At 40.5% G+C, this 14,738-nt stretch overlaps 1 protein-coding gene across 1 annotated transcript in view; it reads right to left on the bottom strand.

The window, feature by feature from the left end:
• PLXDC2 (plexin domain containing 2) overlaps positions 1-14,738 on the bottom strand; it is a 446,078-nt gene that overhangs the window by 192,031 nt on the left and 239,309 nt on the right. The window contains exon 3 of the mRNA XM_013008120.2: positions 4,739-4,885. Within this exon, the coding sequence (XP_012863574.2) occupies positions 4,739-4,885 (147 nt within the window). The remainder of the gene's footprint in view (positions 1-4,738; positions 4,886-14,738) is intronic.

Raw genomic sequence — 14,738 nt, 5'->3', positions numbered from 1 at the left:
AATGCAAAGGTTGCATACCCTGCCCTTCCCAGGGTTAGAGTCAAAGAAAATATGCCAGGACACCCACTGTTCCTTGGTTGTTGTCTTTTGTTATTCCTGTTTAAAATGGAAAAAATAAATGTACTAAATGTACAGTTTAAGCTTAAGCGGCAAAAAGTTACCTTGAAACTCGCCCACACTGCCTGGTCAAAATGGCTGATGGTAGGCCCTGCCTTGGCTTGATACAGCCAGAAGTCTAAGGCCATATTTCACATCCATGAAATAGTTTAGGATTGGGCTGTACTGGGTTTATACTGTTTTCTTGTAGCTGTTATTGCTATAATACTTATAGAAATAATTACTAGGAAGTAAAAATAGAGAGTTTGTATGCCTACTTGCCTTTACAATTAAATTGAATCTTTAAATTAGTGTAGGGCATACCTGCAAGGAAGGCTCTGAAAAATTAAGCCCCACCCAGTCAGGGTCTTAAGTGCTCAGGACCTTGGATTCTGAAGAGACTTGTCTGGGGGGCTGTTGGTAGACTGAAAAAAAAAAAAAAAGGAAAAAAGGGCATTCTTTGGCTTTTTGAATTTTGAAATAGTGGCTTGTGCCTGTAGCTAAAAAAATTTGAAGCCATAAGGAAACACTCCTCTCTAGCACGATACATTAAAGGGAGCCTCCTTGCAGCCTCAAATGCTTGCCAGGTGACCACCTGGATCCAGTTATTGAGTGGAAGTGGAGAAAATGCAGTAATAAAGAGACAGGCTAAGTCGGGCCACTGTTACCCATGGACTTGGTGTACAGGGACTAAAGGAGAAGACAAAAGCAGGTTGGCTGGTCTGAAGTCCATGACTTAGCCCCAAGAGATAGGGATGCTGAGAACTTATAACAGGGTCCATGGTCAAAAGGAGAGGATGCCAATGGGCAGCCTGATGAAGCTAAGTGAGGTGGTCAATGTTAAGTTGACCAGAACCCAACCAGATGCAGATAGGATTTTTGAGCCCATGAATTGATGCTTATTGGTGCTGACTTTATGAATGGCCTGCCCCAATTTGACTTTCCTTATGGATGCCAAGCCACAAGGTTTCATGTGGAATGAAGATTCTTCACATCAAAGACCATGTTTGTCTCCAAAGAGCACTAGGTTGATATAAATGGGTAGTATAGAAATTGGATACCCAAAATTAGGGGATAAAGGCATGAAGTAGCTGGCTCACAAACTTTCATAGGTGGAGAAACATATTGACAGGACTATAGGATTCTGGTGTAGGTATTCACATAACTACAATTGTTAAGTATAGAATTTTTTTGTTTTGCTCACTTATAGATTATTATGTTTAAATAAGGCTGGTACATTTCAAGTTGTATGCATTTTAGTTTTATCCTGTTAGACACAAATATGATTTTATTATTGCCCTTGTTTTAAAAATCATATATATGGCTAAAGAGTTGTGTAAAGGTGTCACGTTGACCCGACACTGACCCCTTCATTATTCCAAGTGCACCTGCAGGCAGAGATTCATAATCATAATTTGCTTAAGTCCCTGCAAACCTTACAGATTGTCTATCACCAACTCCACAGATCCTTGAAGATAAGTAGTACAAACCACTAACCAGCAGCCTACCTGTGCACCCATTACAATTGGTGACTGTCCCCTAGGAAAGGGCCCTTCACAGTCACACTCACAACTTCGACTATGGTCAAGGTAGATGGACTTGCTGCCTCAAGGCTGCCCCACACTGACACATAATGGAAAGCTCATTCTTTCACAGAAGACCCCTTAAACTGAGACTCTCTTGGGTTTCTTAATACTGTAAATTTTGTGTGTAAGCCCCCCTAAAATAGACAGATGGATTAGGATTAGCCAGATCTATGGCAACAGGAGTAGCTGCCTTAATAACCAGTGATTCTAAATTTAAAGAGCTGTCCAGGAGGATCAGATCAATTTAGATATAGTCATTTAGAATGAACTATGAACCAGCTTTCTGACCAAGTAAAATCTTTAGCCTAAGTGGTTTTGCAAAATCACAGGGGTTTAGATTTGCTCTCCTTAAAACAAGGAAAATTGTGTACTGCTCTAGGAAAAGAAGGCTGATTTCATGCTAACAAACCTGGTATTATTAAAAAATGTGGAAAAACGTCAGGTACTGTGTGCTCAGAATATCTGTCAGAATGTTCTGTGTGATCAGAAAATCCTTCACAACGTTGACTGTGCCCAGAAAATGCCCCACACAGTGCATGTAAATGAAAGCTTATTTGTATAGCTTCTGTAGAGTGCTTGCACAGCTCTGTGGGAAAACCCAGCCCTACCCCTTAAGTCTTCCAGCCATGGTTTCTACCTTTATAAGTTGACCCCTTACAACAGTGAGGGGCTGCTAGGGGGTGAGAAACATCTAGTCATCTTGTAGTCACTGGCGAGGGTTAATAAAGACTTTAAATTGGAACTTTGGGGGTAATAGTGGTCATTCAACATTTAGCTTACGACATTATGTATTCAATTTTTTAAAAGGACAAGTTAAATGGTTTACCAGGGCCAAGAATGAAATAAAATTTAGTCATAAGGTCATTTATAAGAAATAACAACTTTATAACTAGGTAAAAATGTAAACAACTTTTCTGATCCCAGTTCAACAACATGCCCCTCACTCCCCCCACCACTACCCACCACAAAGCATGAATGAAGAGTGCTTATCAGTCTGAGTCAACAACACTCATCCATTAAGATAAAAGGCTTAGCATTCAGGGGCCAACTTAACCAAAACAAAAGATAAATGTAATTAACCAGTCAAATAAAGGATAGCCACATTTACTCCTCTAAATTTAAAAAGGTCTACTCTGATGGGAGTCAGTTTTATGAGTTTGGGAATGTATCTTTGTAAACTCAAGCCCTCTCACCTTTTTTATGTTGGGGTGCTTCTTAACACCTCAAATGTCTTCTCACACAATAAAACTTGTTAATGCTAATAAACTTAATTATGCTTTTTTGTTATCATCATGCTATCTGAATCATAAATTTTTTGGTTAAATCTTTAAAAAATTTTTTATTTTAAGAAGTAATTTTATTCGGGGCTCGTACAACTCTTATCACAAGCCATCCATCCATCCATTGTGTCAAGCACATTTGTGGCCATCATCATTTTCAAAATATTTTCTTTCTACTTGAGGACTTGGTATCAGCTCCTCATTTTTATCCTCCCTTCTTCACCCTCCCTCATGAACCCTGGGTAATTTATAAATTATTATTATTTTTTCATGTCTTATACGGACTGATGTCTCCCTTTACCAACTTTTCTGTTGTCCATCCCCCTGGGTGGGGGCTATAGGTAGATCATTGTGACTCATTCCCCCTTTTGCCCCCACCGTCCCCTTACCCTCCTGGTATCACTACTCTCAGGGGTTGATCTGTTCTGGATTCCCTGTGCTTCCAGCTCTTATCTGTACTGGTGTACATGCTCTGGTCTAGCCAGATTTATAAGACAGAATTGCAGTCATGATAGTGGGGATGGGAGGTGGGGAGCATTAAAGAACTAGAAGAAAGTTTTATGTTTCATCGGTGCTATACTGCACCCTGCCTGTCTTGTCTCCTCCCTGCAATCCTTCTGTAAGGGGATATCCAATTGCTTACATATGGGCTTTGGGTCTATACTCGGCACTCCCTCTCATTCACAATCATATGATTTTTGTTCTGGGTCTTTGATGCCTGATGCCTGATCCTATCAACACCTCATGATCACACAGGCTGTTGTGCTTCTTTTATGTGGGCTTTGTTTCTTCTCAGCTAGATGGCCGCTTGTTTATCTTCAAGCCTTTAAGACCCCAGACACTATATCTTTCGGTAGCCAGGCACCATCAGCTTTCTTCACCAAATTTGCTTATGCACCCACTTTGTCTTCAGAGATTGTGTCGGGGAAGGTGAGCATCATGGAATGCCAGGTCAATAAAACAAAGTGCTCTTGCGTTGAGGGAGTACATGAGTAGAGGCCCAATGTCCATCTGCAACCTTAATTCTTAACATATAGATATGAATACATAGTTCTAGTCCCCTCTCGTTACAAATATGTTTCCATATGTACATGCCTGTATTTAGACCTCTATAAATGCCCTTTACCTCCTGGTTCTTTCTTCTATTTCCTTTTATTCTCCTCTTGTCCCACTTTCATGTTCAGCCTTCATTTGGGTTTCAGTAATTCCTCTCAGTAACGTTGCCCTTGAACAAACCCTACCAGGCCTCCTCCACCTTCCTCACCTTTCAGTTTAGATCACTTGTTGTTCCCTTGTCCCTGGCTTTGCTAACACCCACTTTCTTTCTCCCGCCTCCCCCTATCTCGTGTCCCCCCAGGAACTATCAGTCCCGTTGTCTTCTCCTCCAGATTACTTATCATGCTTAAATCTTTTTTAGACCAAGAACAATGAACTTATATAAAATGGAAGAAACCAAATTAATGTAAGTTTCTTTAATGTTCTATAAATAGTGAGTTAGGATATAATTGACAATCATCCATGATAAATCTCAACTTTGTATTCAAGGATGCAACTAATCAAATTTGCTACGAAATTTGTAAAAGTAATGGTGGCTTTATAAACAACTCCATGTTTCATTTCCATTAATAACCTATAGTAATTATTAATCTAAATTGGAACTGCAAAACTAAATATACTTGAAAAGTGATCAGAACAAACATTGTGGATCTACCAATTAAAGCCATGGCCTTTTTCATAGTGGAAAATAAAATAAATCCAGATTATTGAAACTCTTACCGCAGCTTGCCGATGAGTATTAGACAATATTCCATGAATCTTCACTTTGTCTTTTTCCATTTGGTCTATGTTCACCCACAGTTCCCGGCTGGCAGAATCAGATGGACCGTATATCCGAGATATGTAGTAATTGTGATCTGTGTCCTCCTATAATAATAAAGAAAATAATGGATATCAAACAAGGACACATTGACTTTATAATTCCTACGATTCTAAAACACATACTCAAACACATTTATATTAAAATGATCAATGCTAGTATTTGCCACAATAGCCAAATGTGACCACAAGAAAATCTGTTAGGGCCATCATAGTGCCACATCTTACCGCCTTGTACCCCTGCTCTATGTTGACTGTGATGGAGGAGCGGAAGCCTGGGAAGCAGCAGTGACTATGTTATTAATAGAGGCTAAAGGCAACATTCCCCAACATATACTTGTTTTTTTATTAAGAAAAAACATTTTGTGCAAGGAATTTTTATCAAGTAAAAAAGTGCAGTTCAGCAAACAAGCCATTGCGATGGTTTAGGAGGTGAATTTTCAACAGTGCAGAAATTTCAAAAGACCTTAGCAGACATAGAAGAAGAATTACAATGAATACTGAAGATGTGTGTGATAGTTACATAACCTGTTAACAAGTTGCAACTTAAGAGTGAAGGGGTGGAGTTTAACCTGTCAATCAGGTTGCAGCTTGGTGACCTCATTTGGAGTCGTTAAGGAGATAAATAGGTTACTGGAGGCAGAAAACAGACATTCCCTGGGAGACATTCCAAGACACATGGAGCTAAGTTCAGGCCCTGAGCTGGAGGAGCCAGTAGAGACCCCTGCCAGCACTTAGATGCTTACACCACCACTGGATCCACAAGACTTTCCACCCACTGGCCTGTGAGCTTCCTGCATTCAACATCATTTCATATGTTTCGTGAGCCTGAAAAGGACTTTATAAATTGGTATCGGACATATGGGCTAATATTGGACTTCAGGACTGAACTGGGCCATTTTCTCAATATTCAATTGCTCTTGTATATAAAGTTCTTTCTTGTTTACATATGAGTCTCCCTGGATTTGTTTCTCTAGTCTACCTGGATTAACACAATGTGAAACACTTATCCAGGAGGAATAAGCCTCCTCTTTCTCTCACATAGAGTGGTTTCACACGGCAGATGATCTTTCAGTTAGGAGCCCAAAGCACAGCCCACGATGTCACCAGTGCTCCTCTGCTGTGATACAAAGGGTCTTTATGAGAAGGGACTGATTTAGCAGTACCTGGTAACAGCAAACTAGAGAGCTTTCTCATTGCTACTCAAGGAAAAATGTCATTTTTAGACTGATCTATAGAAAGCCTGAGCTGTAATTACTATCAAACAACAACAAACTCAAAATTCTCTACTTGAAAATCACTGATATCAGAGCCTACTTTCAATGAATGTTCCTAAAAATAGAGGTAACACATTATTTTAGTTAATTTGAGTTATTAAGTTCTACTTCTATTGAAGTGATCATTATTTATCTTAGCAAGGTGCCGATCACAAAAGCTTTATTTATATCACCTAACCAATGAAGAGCTTTTAATGTTTTAAAAAGGCAATTTTGATGAGGAGCATACAGGGGAAAAACCATATAAATGTTGACCAATTCTGGGGCAATTAATAGATTGTATCATTAAATATAATGTTGTTGATTGATTTGAAGAGTCTTCACTTAAAGATTTTAGTCTTTACTTAAAATAGAATATATCCTAAAACATTCAAGTAAAGTTAAGATACATATTTAATGAATCTATGTGTATGTTTTTTATAACCAAGCTTAGGATGTGAATTTTGGCAAATAAATTCATTATTTGACTGCTGGTTAAAAAATGAGTCCTGATGCTACCATGACAGCTGCTAATCACAAGGTCAGCAATTCAAACTTAAGGGCTGGCTGCTCCCCAAGTGGGCAGCGTGGCTGCCTGCACAGGTCTTGGAAACTCTAAGGAGTAGTTCTATTCTGACTTATTCTGACGTAAAGGGTCACATTATTCTTGATACCCAGTCAATACAAATATCCTGTCTCCCTGTTCACAAGTCATTAGGCAACATACACACACAAGGAAGTCAATTAAAAGAAACATTCTACGCATATTGATCTTCCTTCAAGACTCCATAAACCAAAGAATATGATCCTAAATGTAAAAGCTGAGATGTGAACAAATGCTTTTAATTGTAGACTCTTTTGACATAAAAATCCTACAAACCATTCTAATTAAACTTTAGTTATCACATAACATGTATGCATACCGCTTTGGTCAAAGAATTGGGCTGGGGGAGGGGGGGAGAGGATCGCAGAGAAAGAAGAATGAAACCCAACCATCTCTCATGGAGTTGTATCCAGTTCATAGCGACACACCTATAAGACAGAGCAGAACTGCTGCTTCGGGTTTCCAAGACTACAAATCTTTGCAGGCACGGAGGGTCTCCTCTCTCTTCCTCCTGCTGAGCAGCTGGAGGATTTGAACTGCAAACTTTGTGGTTAGCGGTCTAGTGCTTATCTCACAGTGCCACCAGGGCTCCTTAGAAAAAGGAATATCTAGAAAGAAGGGTAAAGCAGATGCAAATAAGAAGAAACAAAAAGTCCCATATTTCAAGAAAGACTGGATACCCTTAACTGGTTATCAATTTTCCAGAGCACCAAGACACAGAGAATGTTCTTTGAGGGTAAAGAGCATTGGGATATTCCCAAAATGCATTCAACTCCCCACCACTGTCTAGAGCAGCCGTTGTCAACCTGTGAGTCGTGAACCCTTTGGGGGGCTGAACAACCCTTTCACAGGGGTTGCCAGATTCATCACAGTAGCAAAACTACAGTGATGAAGTAGCAACAGAAATAATTTTATGGTTGTGTCACCACCACATGAGGAACTGTATGAAAGGATCACAGCATGAGGAAGGTTGAGAACCACTGGTCTAGAGGCTGTTATTACTTAACCAGAAGCTTCATAGGTTGGCTTTACTTTGCTGTTAGCAGCATCAGGCAATTAATTACAAGGTTGGCAGTTCAAGCCCACTGGCTACATAGTGGAAGAAAGACAAAGCTGTCTGTTCCCATAAAGATAAACAGTCTCAGAAAACCTAAGGCACAGTTCTACTACGTCCTATGGGAAGGACTGCTCTAATCCTTCAAGTCAAAAGCAACTCATGGCAGTGGCTCTTGCTTTTAAGCACAAACCATTTTACAGCTGACATTCCAGCGGCAACAATGTTTGTTGAGTAGACATTGGTACATAACCTGATGAGGCTCAATCAATGATACGTCCAAGAGTTTGGTAGGATACCCATTGCCACTGCAGCAATTTCAACTTAGATTGACCCTGTATTAAGGGTCCCTGGTTCACTGTCTGGTAAGTGTTGGACTGCAAACTAAAAAGTTGAAGGTTCAAACCCACCTGCTGCTCTGAGGAAGGGAAAAGGTGGGCTGTCCAACCCTCGTACACCTGTCCTGACCTACCGCCTTGGGAACCCTATACAGTCGTGAGAACTTGTGATTGGCTCAGTGGTGATGAGTTTGGGTTTGACAGATAATGCAGATTCGTTCCATAGGGTTTTCATGACACTAACTCTTTTAGGAAACAAATTGCCTCGCTTTTCTCCAGAGGATCTGCTCCCGACTTCAAACTGCCAACCTTTTCATTAGCAGCCCAAAGCACCCCCAGGACTCCTCATTTGGGTAAAGAGGAGAGCACTTCCTCATTTTAAAAGCTGAGATGGAGTGAGAGTGAGAACTACTGAAACCAGTTACCACCATAAGAAATTTCTACCTTGCAAGTCTGGCTAGACCAGAGGAGGTACACTGGTACAGATAGGAACTGGAAATACAGGGAATCCAGGGAGGATGAGCCCTACAGGACCAGTGGTGTGAGTGGCGATACAGGGAGGGTAGAGGGAGAGTGGGTAGTAAAGAGGGAACCGATTACAAGGAACTATATGTGACCTCCTCCCTGGGGGATGGACAACCGAAAAGTGGGTGAAGGGAGACGTCAGACAGCGCAAGATATGACAAAATAACAATTTATAAATTATCAAGGGCTCTTGAGGGAGGTGAGTGCGGGGAGGGAGGGGAAAAATGAGTACCTAATGCTGGGGGCTTAAGTGGCGAGGAAATGTTTTGAGAATGATGAGGGCGATGAATGTACAAATGCGCTTTACACAACTGATGTGTGTATGGATTATGATAAGAGTTGTATGAGGCCCTAATAAAATGATTTTAAAAAAAAAGAAATTTCATCCTGAAAATAAGGCTAGCACAAAGATAGGGGCAGGCCCATAAACACCATGAAGAAAACACTGGCACCCTAATCTTGTATATCTAAGTGGGGCTGACTGCTAGACTCCTTCACTTGGAGAAACCATGGAATCTTTTTGATTAGTAAAACATCTTGAAGAATCCTAACTGACAAACTAGTTTCTCTTAATTGCAACCCAAAGAAACTTGGCTTAAGCAATAATGAATAAGGCAAACCCTCTAAAGATGTGTGTTGCATGCGCAGCATACTGTCCCATGTGACAGAGTGGAACTGCCCCACAAGGCTTTCTTGGCTCTCGGTTGCCAGTTACGTTGCTAACCAGAAGGGCACCAGTTAGAAGCCACCAGTTTCTCTGTGTGAGAAATACCAAACTTTCTACTCCCTTAGAGATGTATAGTCTCAGAAACTCACAGGATCAGTTCTACCCTGTCCTAGAAGGTCACTATGAGTCCACATCAACTCGATGGGAGTAAGGTTGTTTATTGTGGGGGGAATCTGTAGGGAAGCAGATCGCCAATTCTTTCTCCAGCATATAATGCTAGATGGGTTTAAACCACCATCAGTTGGATTAGGAATCTCCACTAGGGTTCCCTGAAGAATCTTCACTCTGGAAAGCACTCAACTCAGTCACGTCTTTTTATTCCTGATGACTACACAGGACAAATGGAAGCTTGTGTCGAACCAGCCAGAAATCATAAATGACGTTGACTCCATTCATTTTTCATTGAATTGCATGAAATTGCCTTTTAAGGAAAAATAAGTTAAAAAATAAATTTTCTCCCTATCGCAAGTGCTATTATTAAGAGGTGAGGGACTTTTAGGACAGAGATGAAATATTTAGGTGAAATATACCACAGATTCTAACACTGACAAATTTCTTTTTATTATTCCTTTTTGGGGGTGAGATGAACTTGTTTGTCACAACAGAATCCAAGTCCATTTCAATTTAACTTTTCAAAATTAATTGTCAATGTTTTTACTGCCAGATATCAATATATGGTAATTACCTAATAGGTATTCTCGTTGAAATTCCAGACCTTCATTATAGAGTGAACTCTACAATGTTAACATCAATAACTGTTGATATCAATGTATCTAAAACAGCTTTGGTATTTTCCTGTACTCCAAAATTTCTTTAATTATTCAAGAAATAGTCATAAGTTTACCATGATGAACAATGATAGTGTTATTTTCAATAATGGGTTATCTGTAATAAAATATACAGTAGTTTGTGTAATTAAAATTATATCATTGATAAACCACTTTCACTGAGTCAATTATGATTCACAGGGACTCTATAACACCCTGGCCCTTAGGGTTTCCAAGGCTGTAATTCTCTAAGAGAGCACACAGCCCCCACTACCTTTCTTGGAGCAACGAGTGGTTTTGACCACCGACCTAGTGGTAAGCAACCCAATACTTATCCACATCAATGACAAGGCTTTGTGAAAGTATACCTTCACTTTGACTTAAATCAGAAGTGGCAAGAATAATATCCCATCTTAGAAAAAACCTAAATGCTGAAGAATTATTGCCTGGTGTTGTCTCTTATGGGTCAACTTTGCCAAGTTGCCATGGCAACTTTGATTCTGTAGGGAAGATACTTTATTTTTGACCTAGGAATTTAGAGAAATGTGTTGTTAAATTCCAGAGAGAGGGTGACTAGGCTGTTCTGGAAAGTATTATAGTAAATGTCTCAAAAAGTATGACATTTTAACATACTGTATTTATCAAACTATGCTCTGTCCTTTATAGGAACAGTGGCGCTTACTAAAGAGTTGTCAAAATTCACTCCAGGAACAAACATTTTCATTTTCTGTCCAAAAAGCACACTATTTCTAACATTATAGAGTTGCCGATTCACTTAGGAAACCGGCTGTTACTGAAAGTAGAAAACACAGGTGGTGGCTATGAATCCTATAAATTCATGTTCCTCAAAATGCCTGGGGAAAAAAAAAAGCCTGGAAACGTGCAGCGGTGGGCAAACACTACACATGGCGAGGGAAATCCATTATTACTGTTGGTCAGCCATCCGGTGCCCATCAGTGTCAACTAATCTGAATATCTGTTATCCCTGTTATCATGGACATTGCTGTCATTGTGTTTGTGTGCTGTCAGGTGGATCCCCACAGATATCAACGACAGAAAAGCGAAGTAGAACTGAGGGGTAGAATTTTCTAGGCTGTGCTGTTTACGAGAGTGGACTATAAGGTATTTTCTCCTTTGGCGAGGTTGGTATGTTGAAACTGCTTCCTGTTGTGTTTCGCAGTCTAGTGTTAACCTCCGTGGCACTGGGGTTCCTTGTCCGAGACATTAGGTTGGTTTTATGATTGGTACATTTTATGGATGAGTCACATTACTGTAAGAAGCAACAGTGATTAGATTCCAAACTCATTAAGAACTTATAAAAGGAACATACACAAAAAAATCCAGAACTTGTGATATGACCACCACTTAATATCTACTCATACAAAACCATCATTAAGGTTCCTAGGTAAGGCTACTAACATTGAATTCATTGGTTACCAATCTATAACAAGTAAAGAAATGTTGTAATTGGAGTGGTCCTTGTATAGGGACTCTGTGAGTAGGAATTGACTTGATGTCAGGGACTTCTGAGTGGATTGTGTTGTTGTTGAATGTTATGGCTCATCGAGGCTCCATCCACAACAGGTAGAAACCCCACTGCTGTGTGCGTGGGCTTCTTGTGATAGCCACTGTGTCGATCCATCACCGAGATGATCTTCCTCTTTGTCTTGGACTGTCTACTTGGCCAAGCCGGCTGTCCTTTTCCAGGGACTGAGAGCACAGCCAAAGTACAGGAGATGCTGTCTTGCCATCCTCCCTTCTAAAGAGTACTTGCTTGTACTCACTCCCACACAGCTGTGCTTGTTCTTGTGGTAGTCCACATTCTTCTACAATGGCAGAACGCAAATGCAATGATTCTCCTCTGTTCTTTCTCATTACCATCAGCTTTCGTGGACATGAAGTGACTGAAAACAGAGCATAGGGAATGTCTCCCTCAACCCCCACAGGGACGCATTTCTCCTTTAACAGTGTAAAGAGGTTTTGTGCAGTAGATGTGCTAGATGTAATGTGGCATCCGATTTCCCAACCGCTCCTTCACTGAGCACTGATTGTGAATCCAATGAAAACAAATTCCTTGACGCTGTCAATCCCCGCCTCCCCAATCCATCATAATGTTTATTGGTCCAGTTGTAAGGACTTTGATTTTGTTTACATTGAGCTGTAATCCTTACTGAAGGCTGTGGTCTTTGATCTTCATCAGTAAGTGCTTCCAGTTGGTTTTCAGCAAGCGTAGCTGTGTCATCCGCATGTTGAAGGTTTGGACATGTGCCTCCCTTTTAATAGTGATGCCCCTTTCTTCTACAAATCGTTCAGCTTCTCGTTTTAGTTCATTAGCACACAGATTAAATAAGGACCCTAGGTTGAAAGGATACGAACCTTGGTGGTTGAATAACTTTATGTCAAACAGACACCACTGGCATGGGGTGGTGTCAAACCTGTTAATCAGGGGGTAGCTTGATAACACATCCTTGAGGGTGTGGCCTAGTATCTGAGAGTGAATGACTGAAAACAGCCTCTTTCTCAGTGACTTTGCTTCCCTGCTTGTTGCGAATCTGCTGCCAATCCAGAGAGCTGTAGGGACCCTGCCATTTTTGGACCAGCTTTGGACTCAGGTGACTGCACACATAGGCCTGTTATCTTCCTGGTTCCTGGTCCACGGTTGTGCATCAGTGGCATGTGGAGGAGTGAGTATGAAGAGGAACCTGTGGACCAGCATTGGGTTTATGGACTATAGTTCAGGAACCTGTGGACCAGCATTGGGTTTATGGACTATAGTTCAGGAACCTATGGACCAGCATTGGGTTTATGGACTATAGTTGGACTGGGCTGGGGTGCCTTCTTGATGTAAAGTTGCTTCTTAATATAAAGTTGTTTCTAGAACACAGATGAGCATCTTCCCTGGATGTGTTTCTATAGACAACCCAGCCTAACACACAACCCTAACTTATACGGGGTAACCAAAAAAACCTAATTGCACTGAGCAGAGCTTTTGTAGTATTCCTTTTTCCTGCTAGGCAAGCAGCGAGCAACTCCTCTGAGTTGGTGCACCCAGCGGCATCACCTGGAAAGGTTCTCTCTAGTCACAATATATTTTTTCATAAAAGCAGTTTTGCTGAAATCTGTATTTTTGTGATGGCTGATTTAAGAGAACAGTTTCTGTGGCTGTGGAATTTTGTTTCCCAGTCCAGGAAAAATGCTGGAGAAACTGTTGTGATGCTGAACACAGATTATGAGGACAACGCTGTAGGAAAAACTAAGTATATGTGTGATTTTCTCCTTTAAAAAAAGATGAAATGTCAATTGATGACAAACCTCATTCTGAACATCTGTCAACTTCCAGAACAGACAAAAATTTTGACTTGGAGTGCATTTGGAGTTTGTTCCACCAGGTCAGAATGTTAATCAAGCTTCTATTTAGAGGTTCTGGAAAGATTGCATAACAGTGTGCAAAAAAAAGAGGCCTGATTTGTAGCAGACAGGACTGGTTTTGCCACCATGACAATATATTTACTCACACAGCCATCTCAGTGCGCCAGTTTTTGGTTAAAAAAAAAAAAAGCCTTTTGTCCTCTGCACCTGATTTACCTGACCTCACTCTGTGTAACTTCTTTTCGTTTCTGCAAATGCACAGGGGCATGAAAGGGCAGTAATTTGAAGACAAAGAAAAGGTGAAGAGAAAAATGAGGTAGGCACTGCTGAAAGTGATCCAAACAGATGAGTTTGAAAAATGTTTCCAAGAGTGGAATGGCAGATTTGACAAATGTATCAAGAGCAATGGACAGTTCTTTGGAGGTGATAAGGTTGTTTTCTAAAAAAAACATTTAAACACAGCTTTTTTTAAGGGTACCCTCTCATATACCTTTCCTGATTTAAACCATGCAATACGTCCTTGTTCTGTTAAAACAATGGCCTCTTGGTCTATACTTAGATTCCACATGAGCACACATAAATGTTTTCGAAATCCCATTTTCTGAAATGCTACCTTGAGTTTGTAATGATTTAAAAAAAACACCTATGTAAATATCTTTCTGGTACTCTGTGGTTTTAATCCAGGTCCACTTGCCAGTTTTTAAGATATAGTAAATGCACGGCCTTCTTAAGAGAGGTCTTCACAAGGACTATGACACTGTAGGAGTCCTCTTGGCTCCTTACCACAACGTCAGCACTTCACAGGCACCAGAGTTCCTCCATGGGAAAATGAAGATGGCAGTCCCCATAAACACCCACAGTGTTGGAAACCCCATGGTTGCCCTGTTGGGATTCATTCCATGGGAGTGTGTTTGGTACTAACCGAGAAGTTGGGAGGTTCAAGTCCAGTTATAGGTACCTCAAAAGAGAGGCCTACTTCCAAAATTAAAACTCTGTATGTACCATACAGTTCTAAGCTGACAAACGTGGAACCCGTGAGCAGAAATGACTTGAAGGTAGCTTGTTTGAATTTTTGGTTTTACCTTTCATTAAAAATAAGTTTTAATTCTCTCTAGCTACTCTGTCAAACATTTAAAAATCTCTATATATTATCTAAAAACTGGCATGCTGACACAAGAAATCAAAGAAGGTATGAGGGAACAACATAAGCAAGGGAAGAGTGAACCCAGAACCTGAGGGTAGCAACCAAAGCAGAACAAAC

This window comes from Echinops telfairi, unplaced genomic scaffold, assembly GCF_000313985.2.
Source record: "Echinops telfairi isolate 266 unplaced genomic scaffold, ASM31398v2 ScPeMD7_7473;HRSCAF=8511, whole genome shotgun sequence".
Classification (NCBI taxonomy): Eukaryota; Metazoa; Chordata; class Mammalia; order Afrosoricida; family Tenrecidae; genus Echinops; species Echinops telfairi.
Note: the sequence above shows the minus strand (reverse complement) of the source record. Positions and strands in the feature narration are given on the sequence as shown.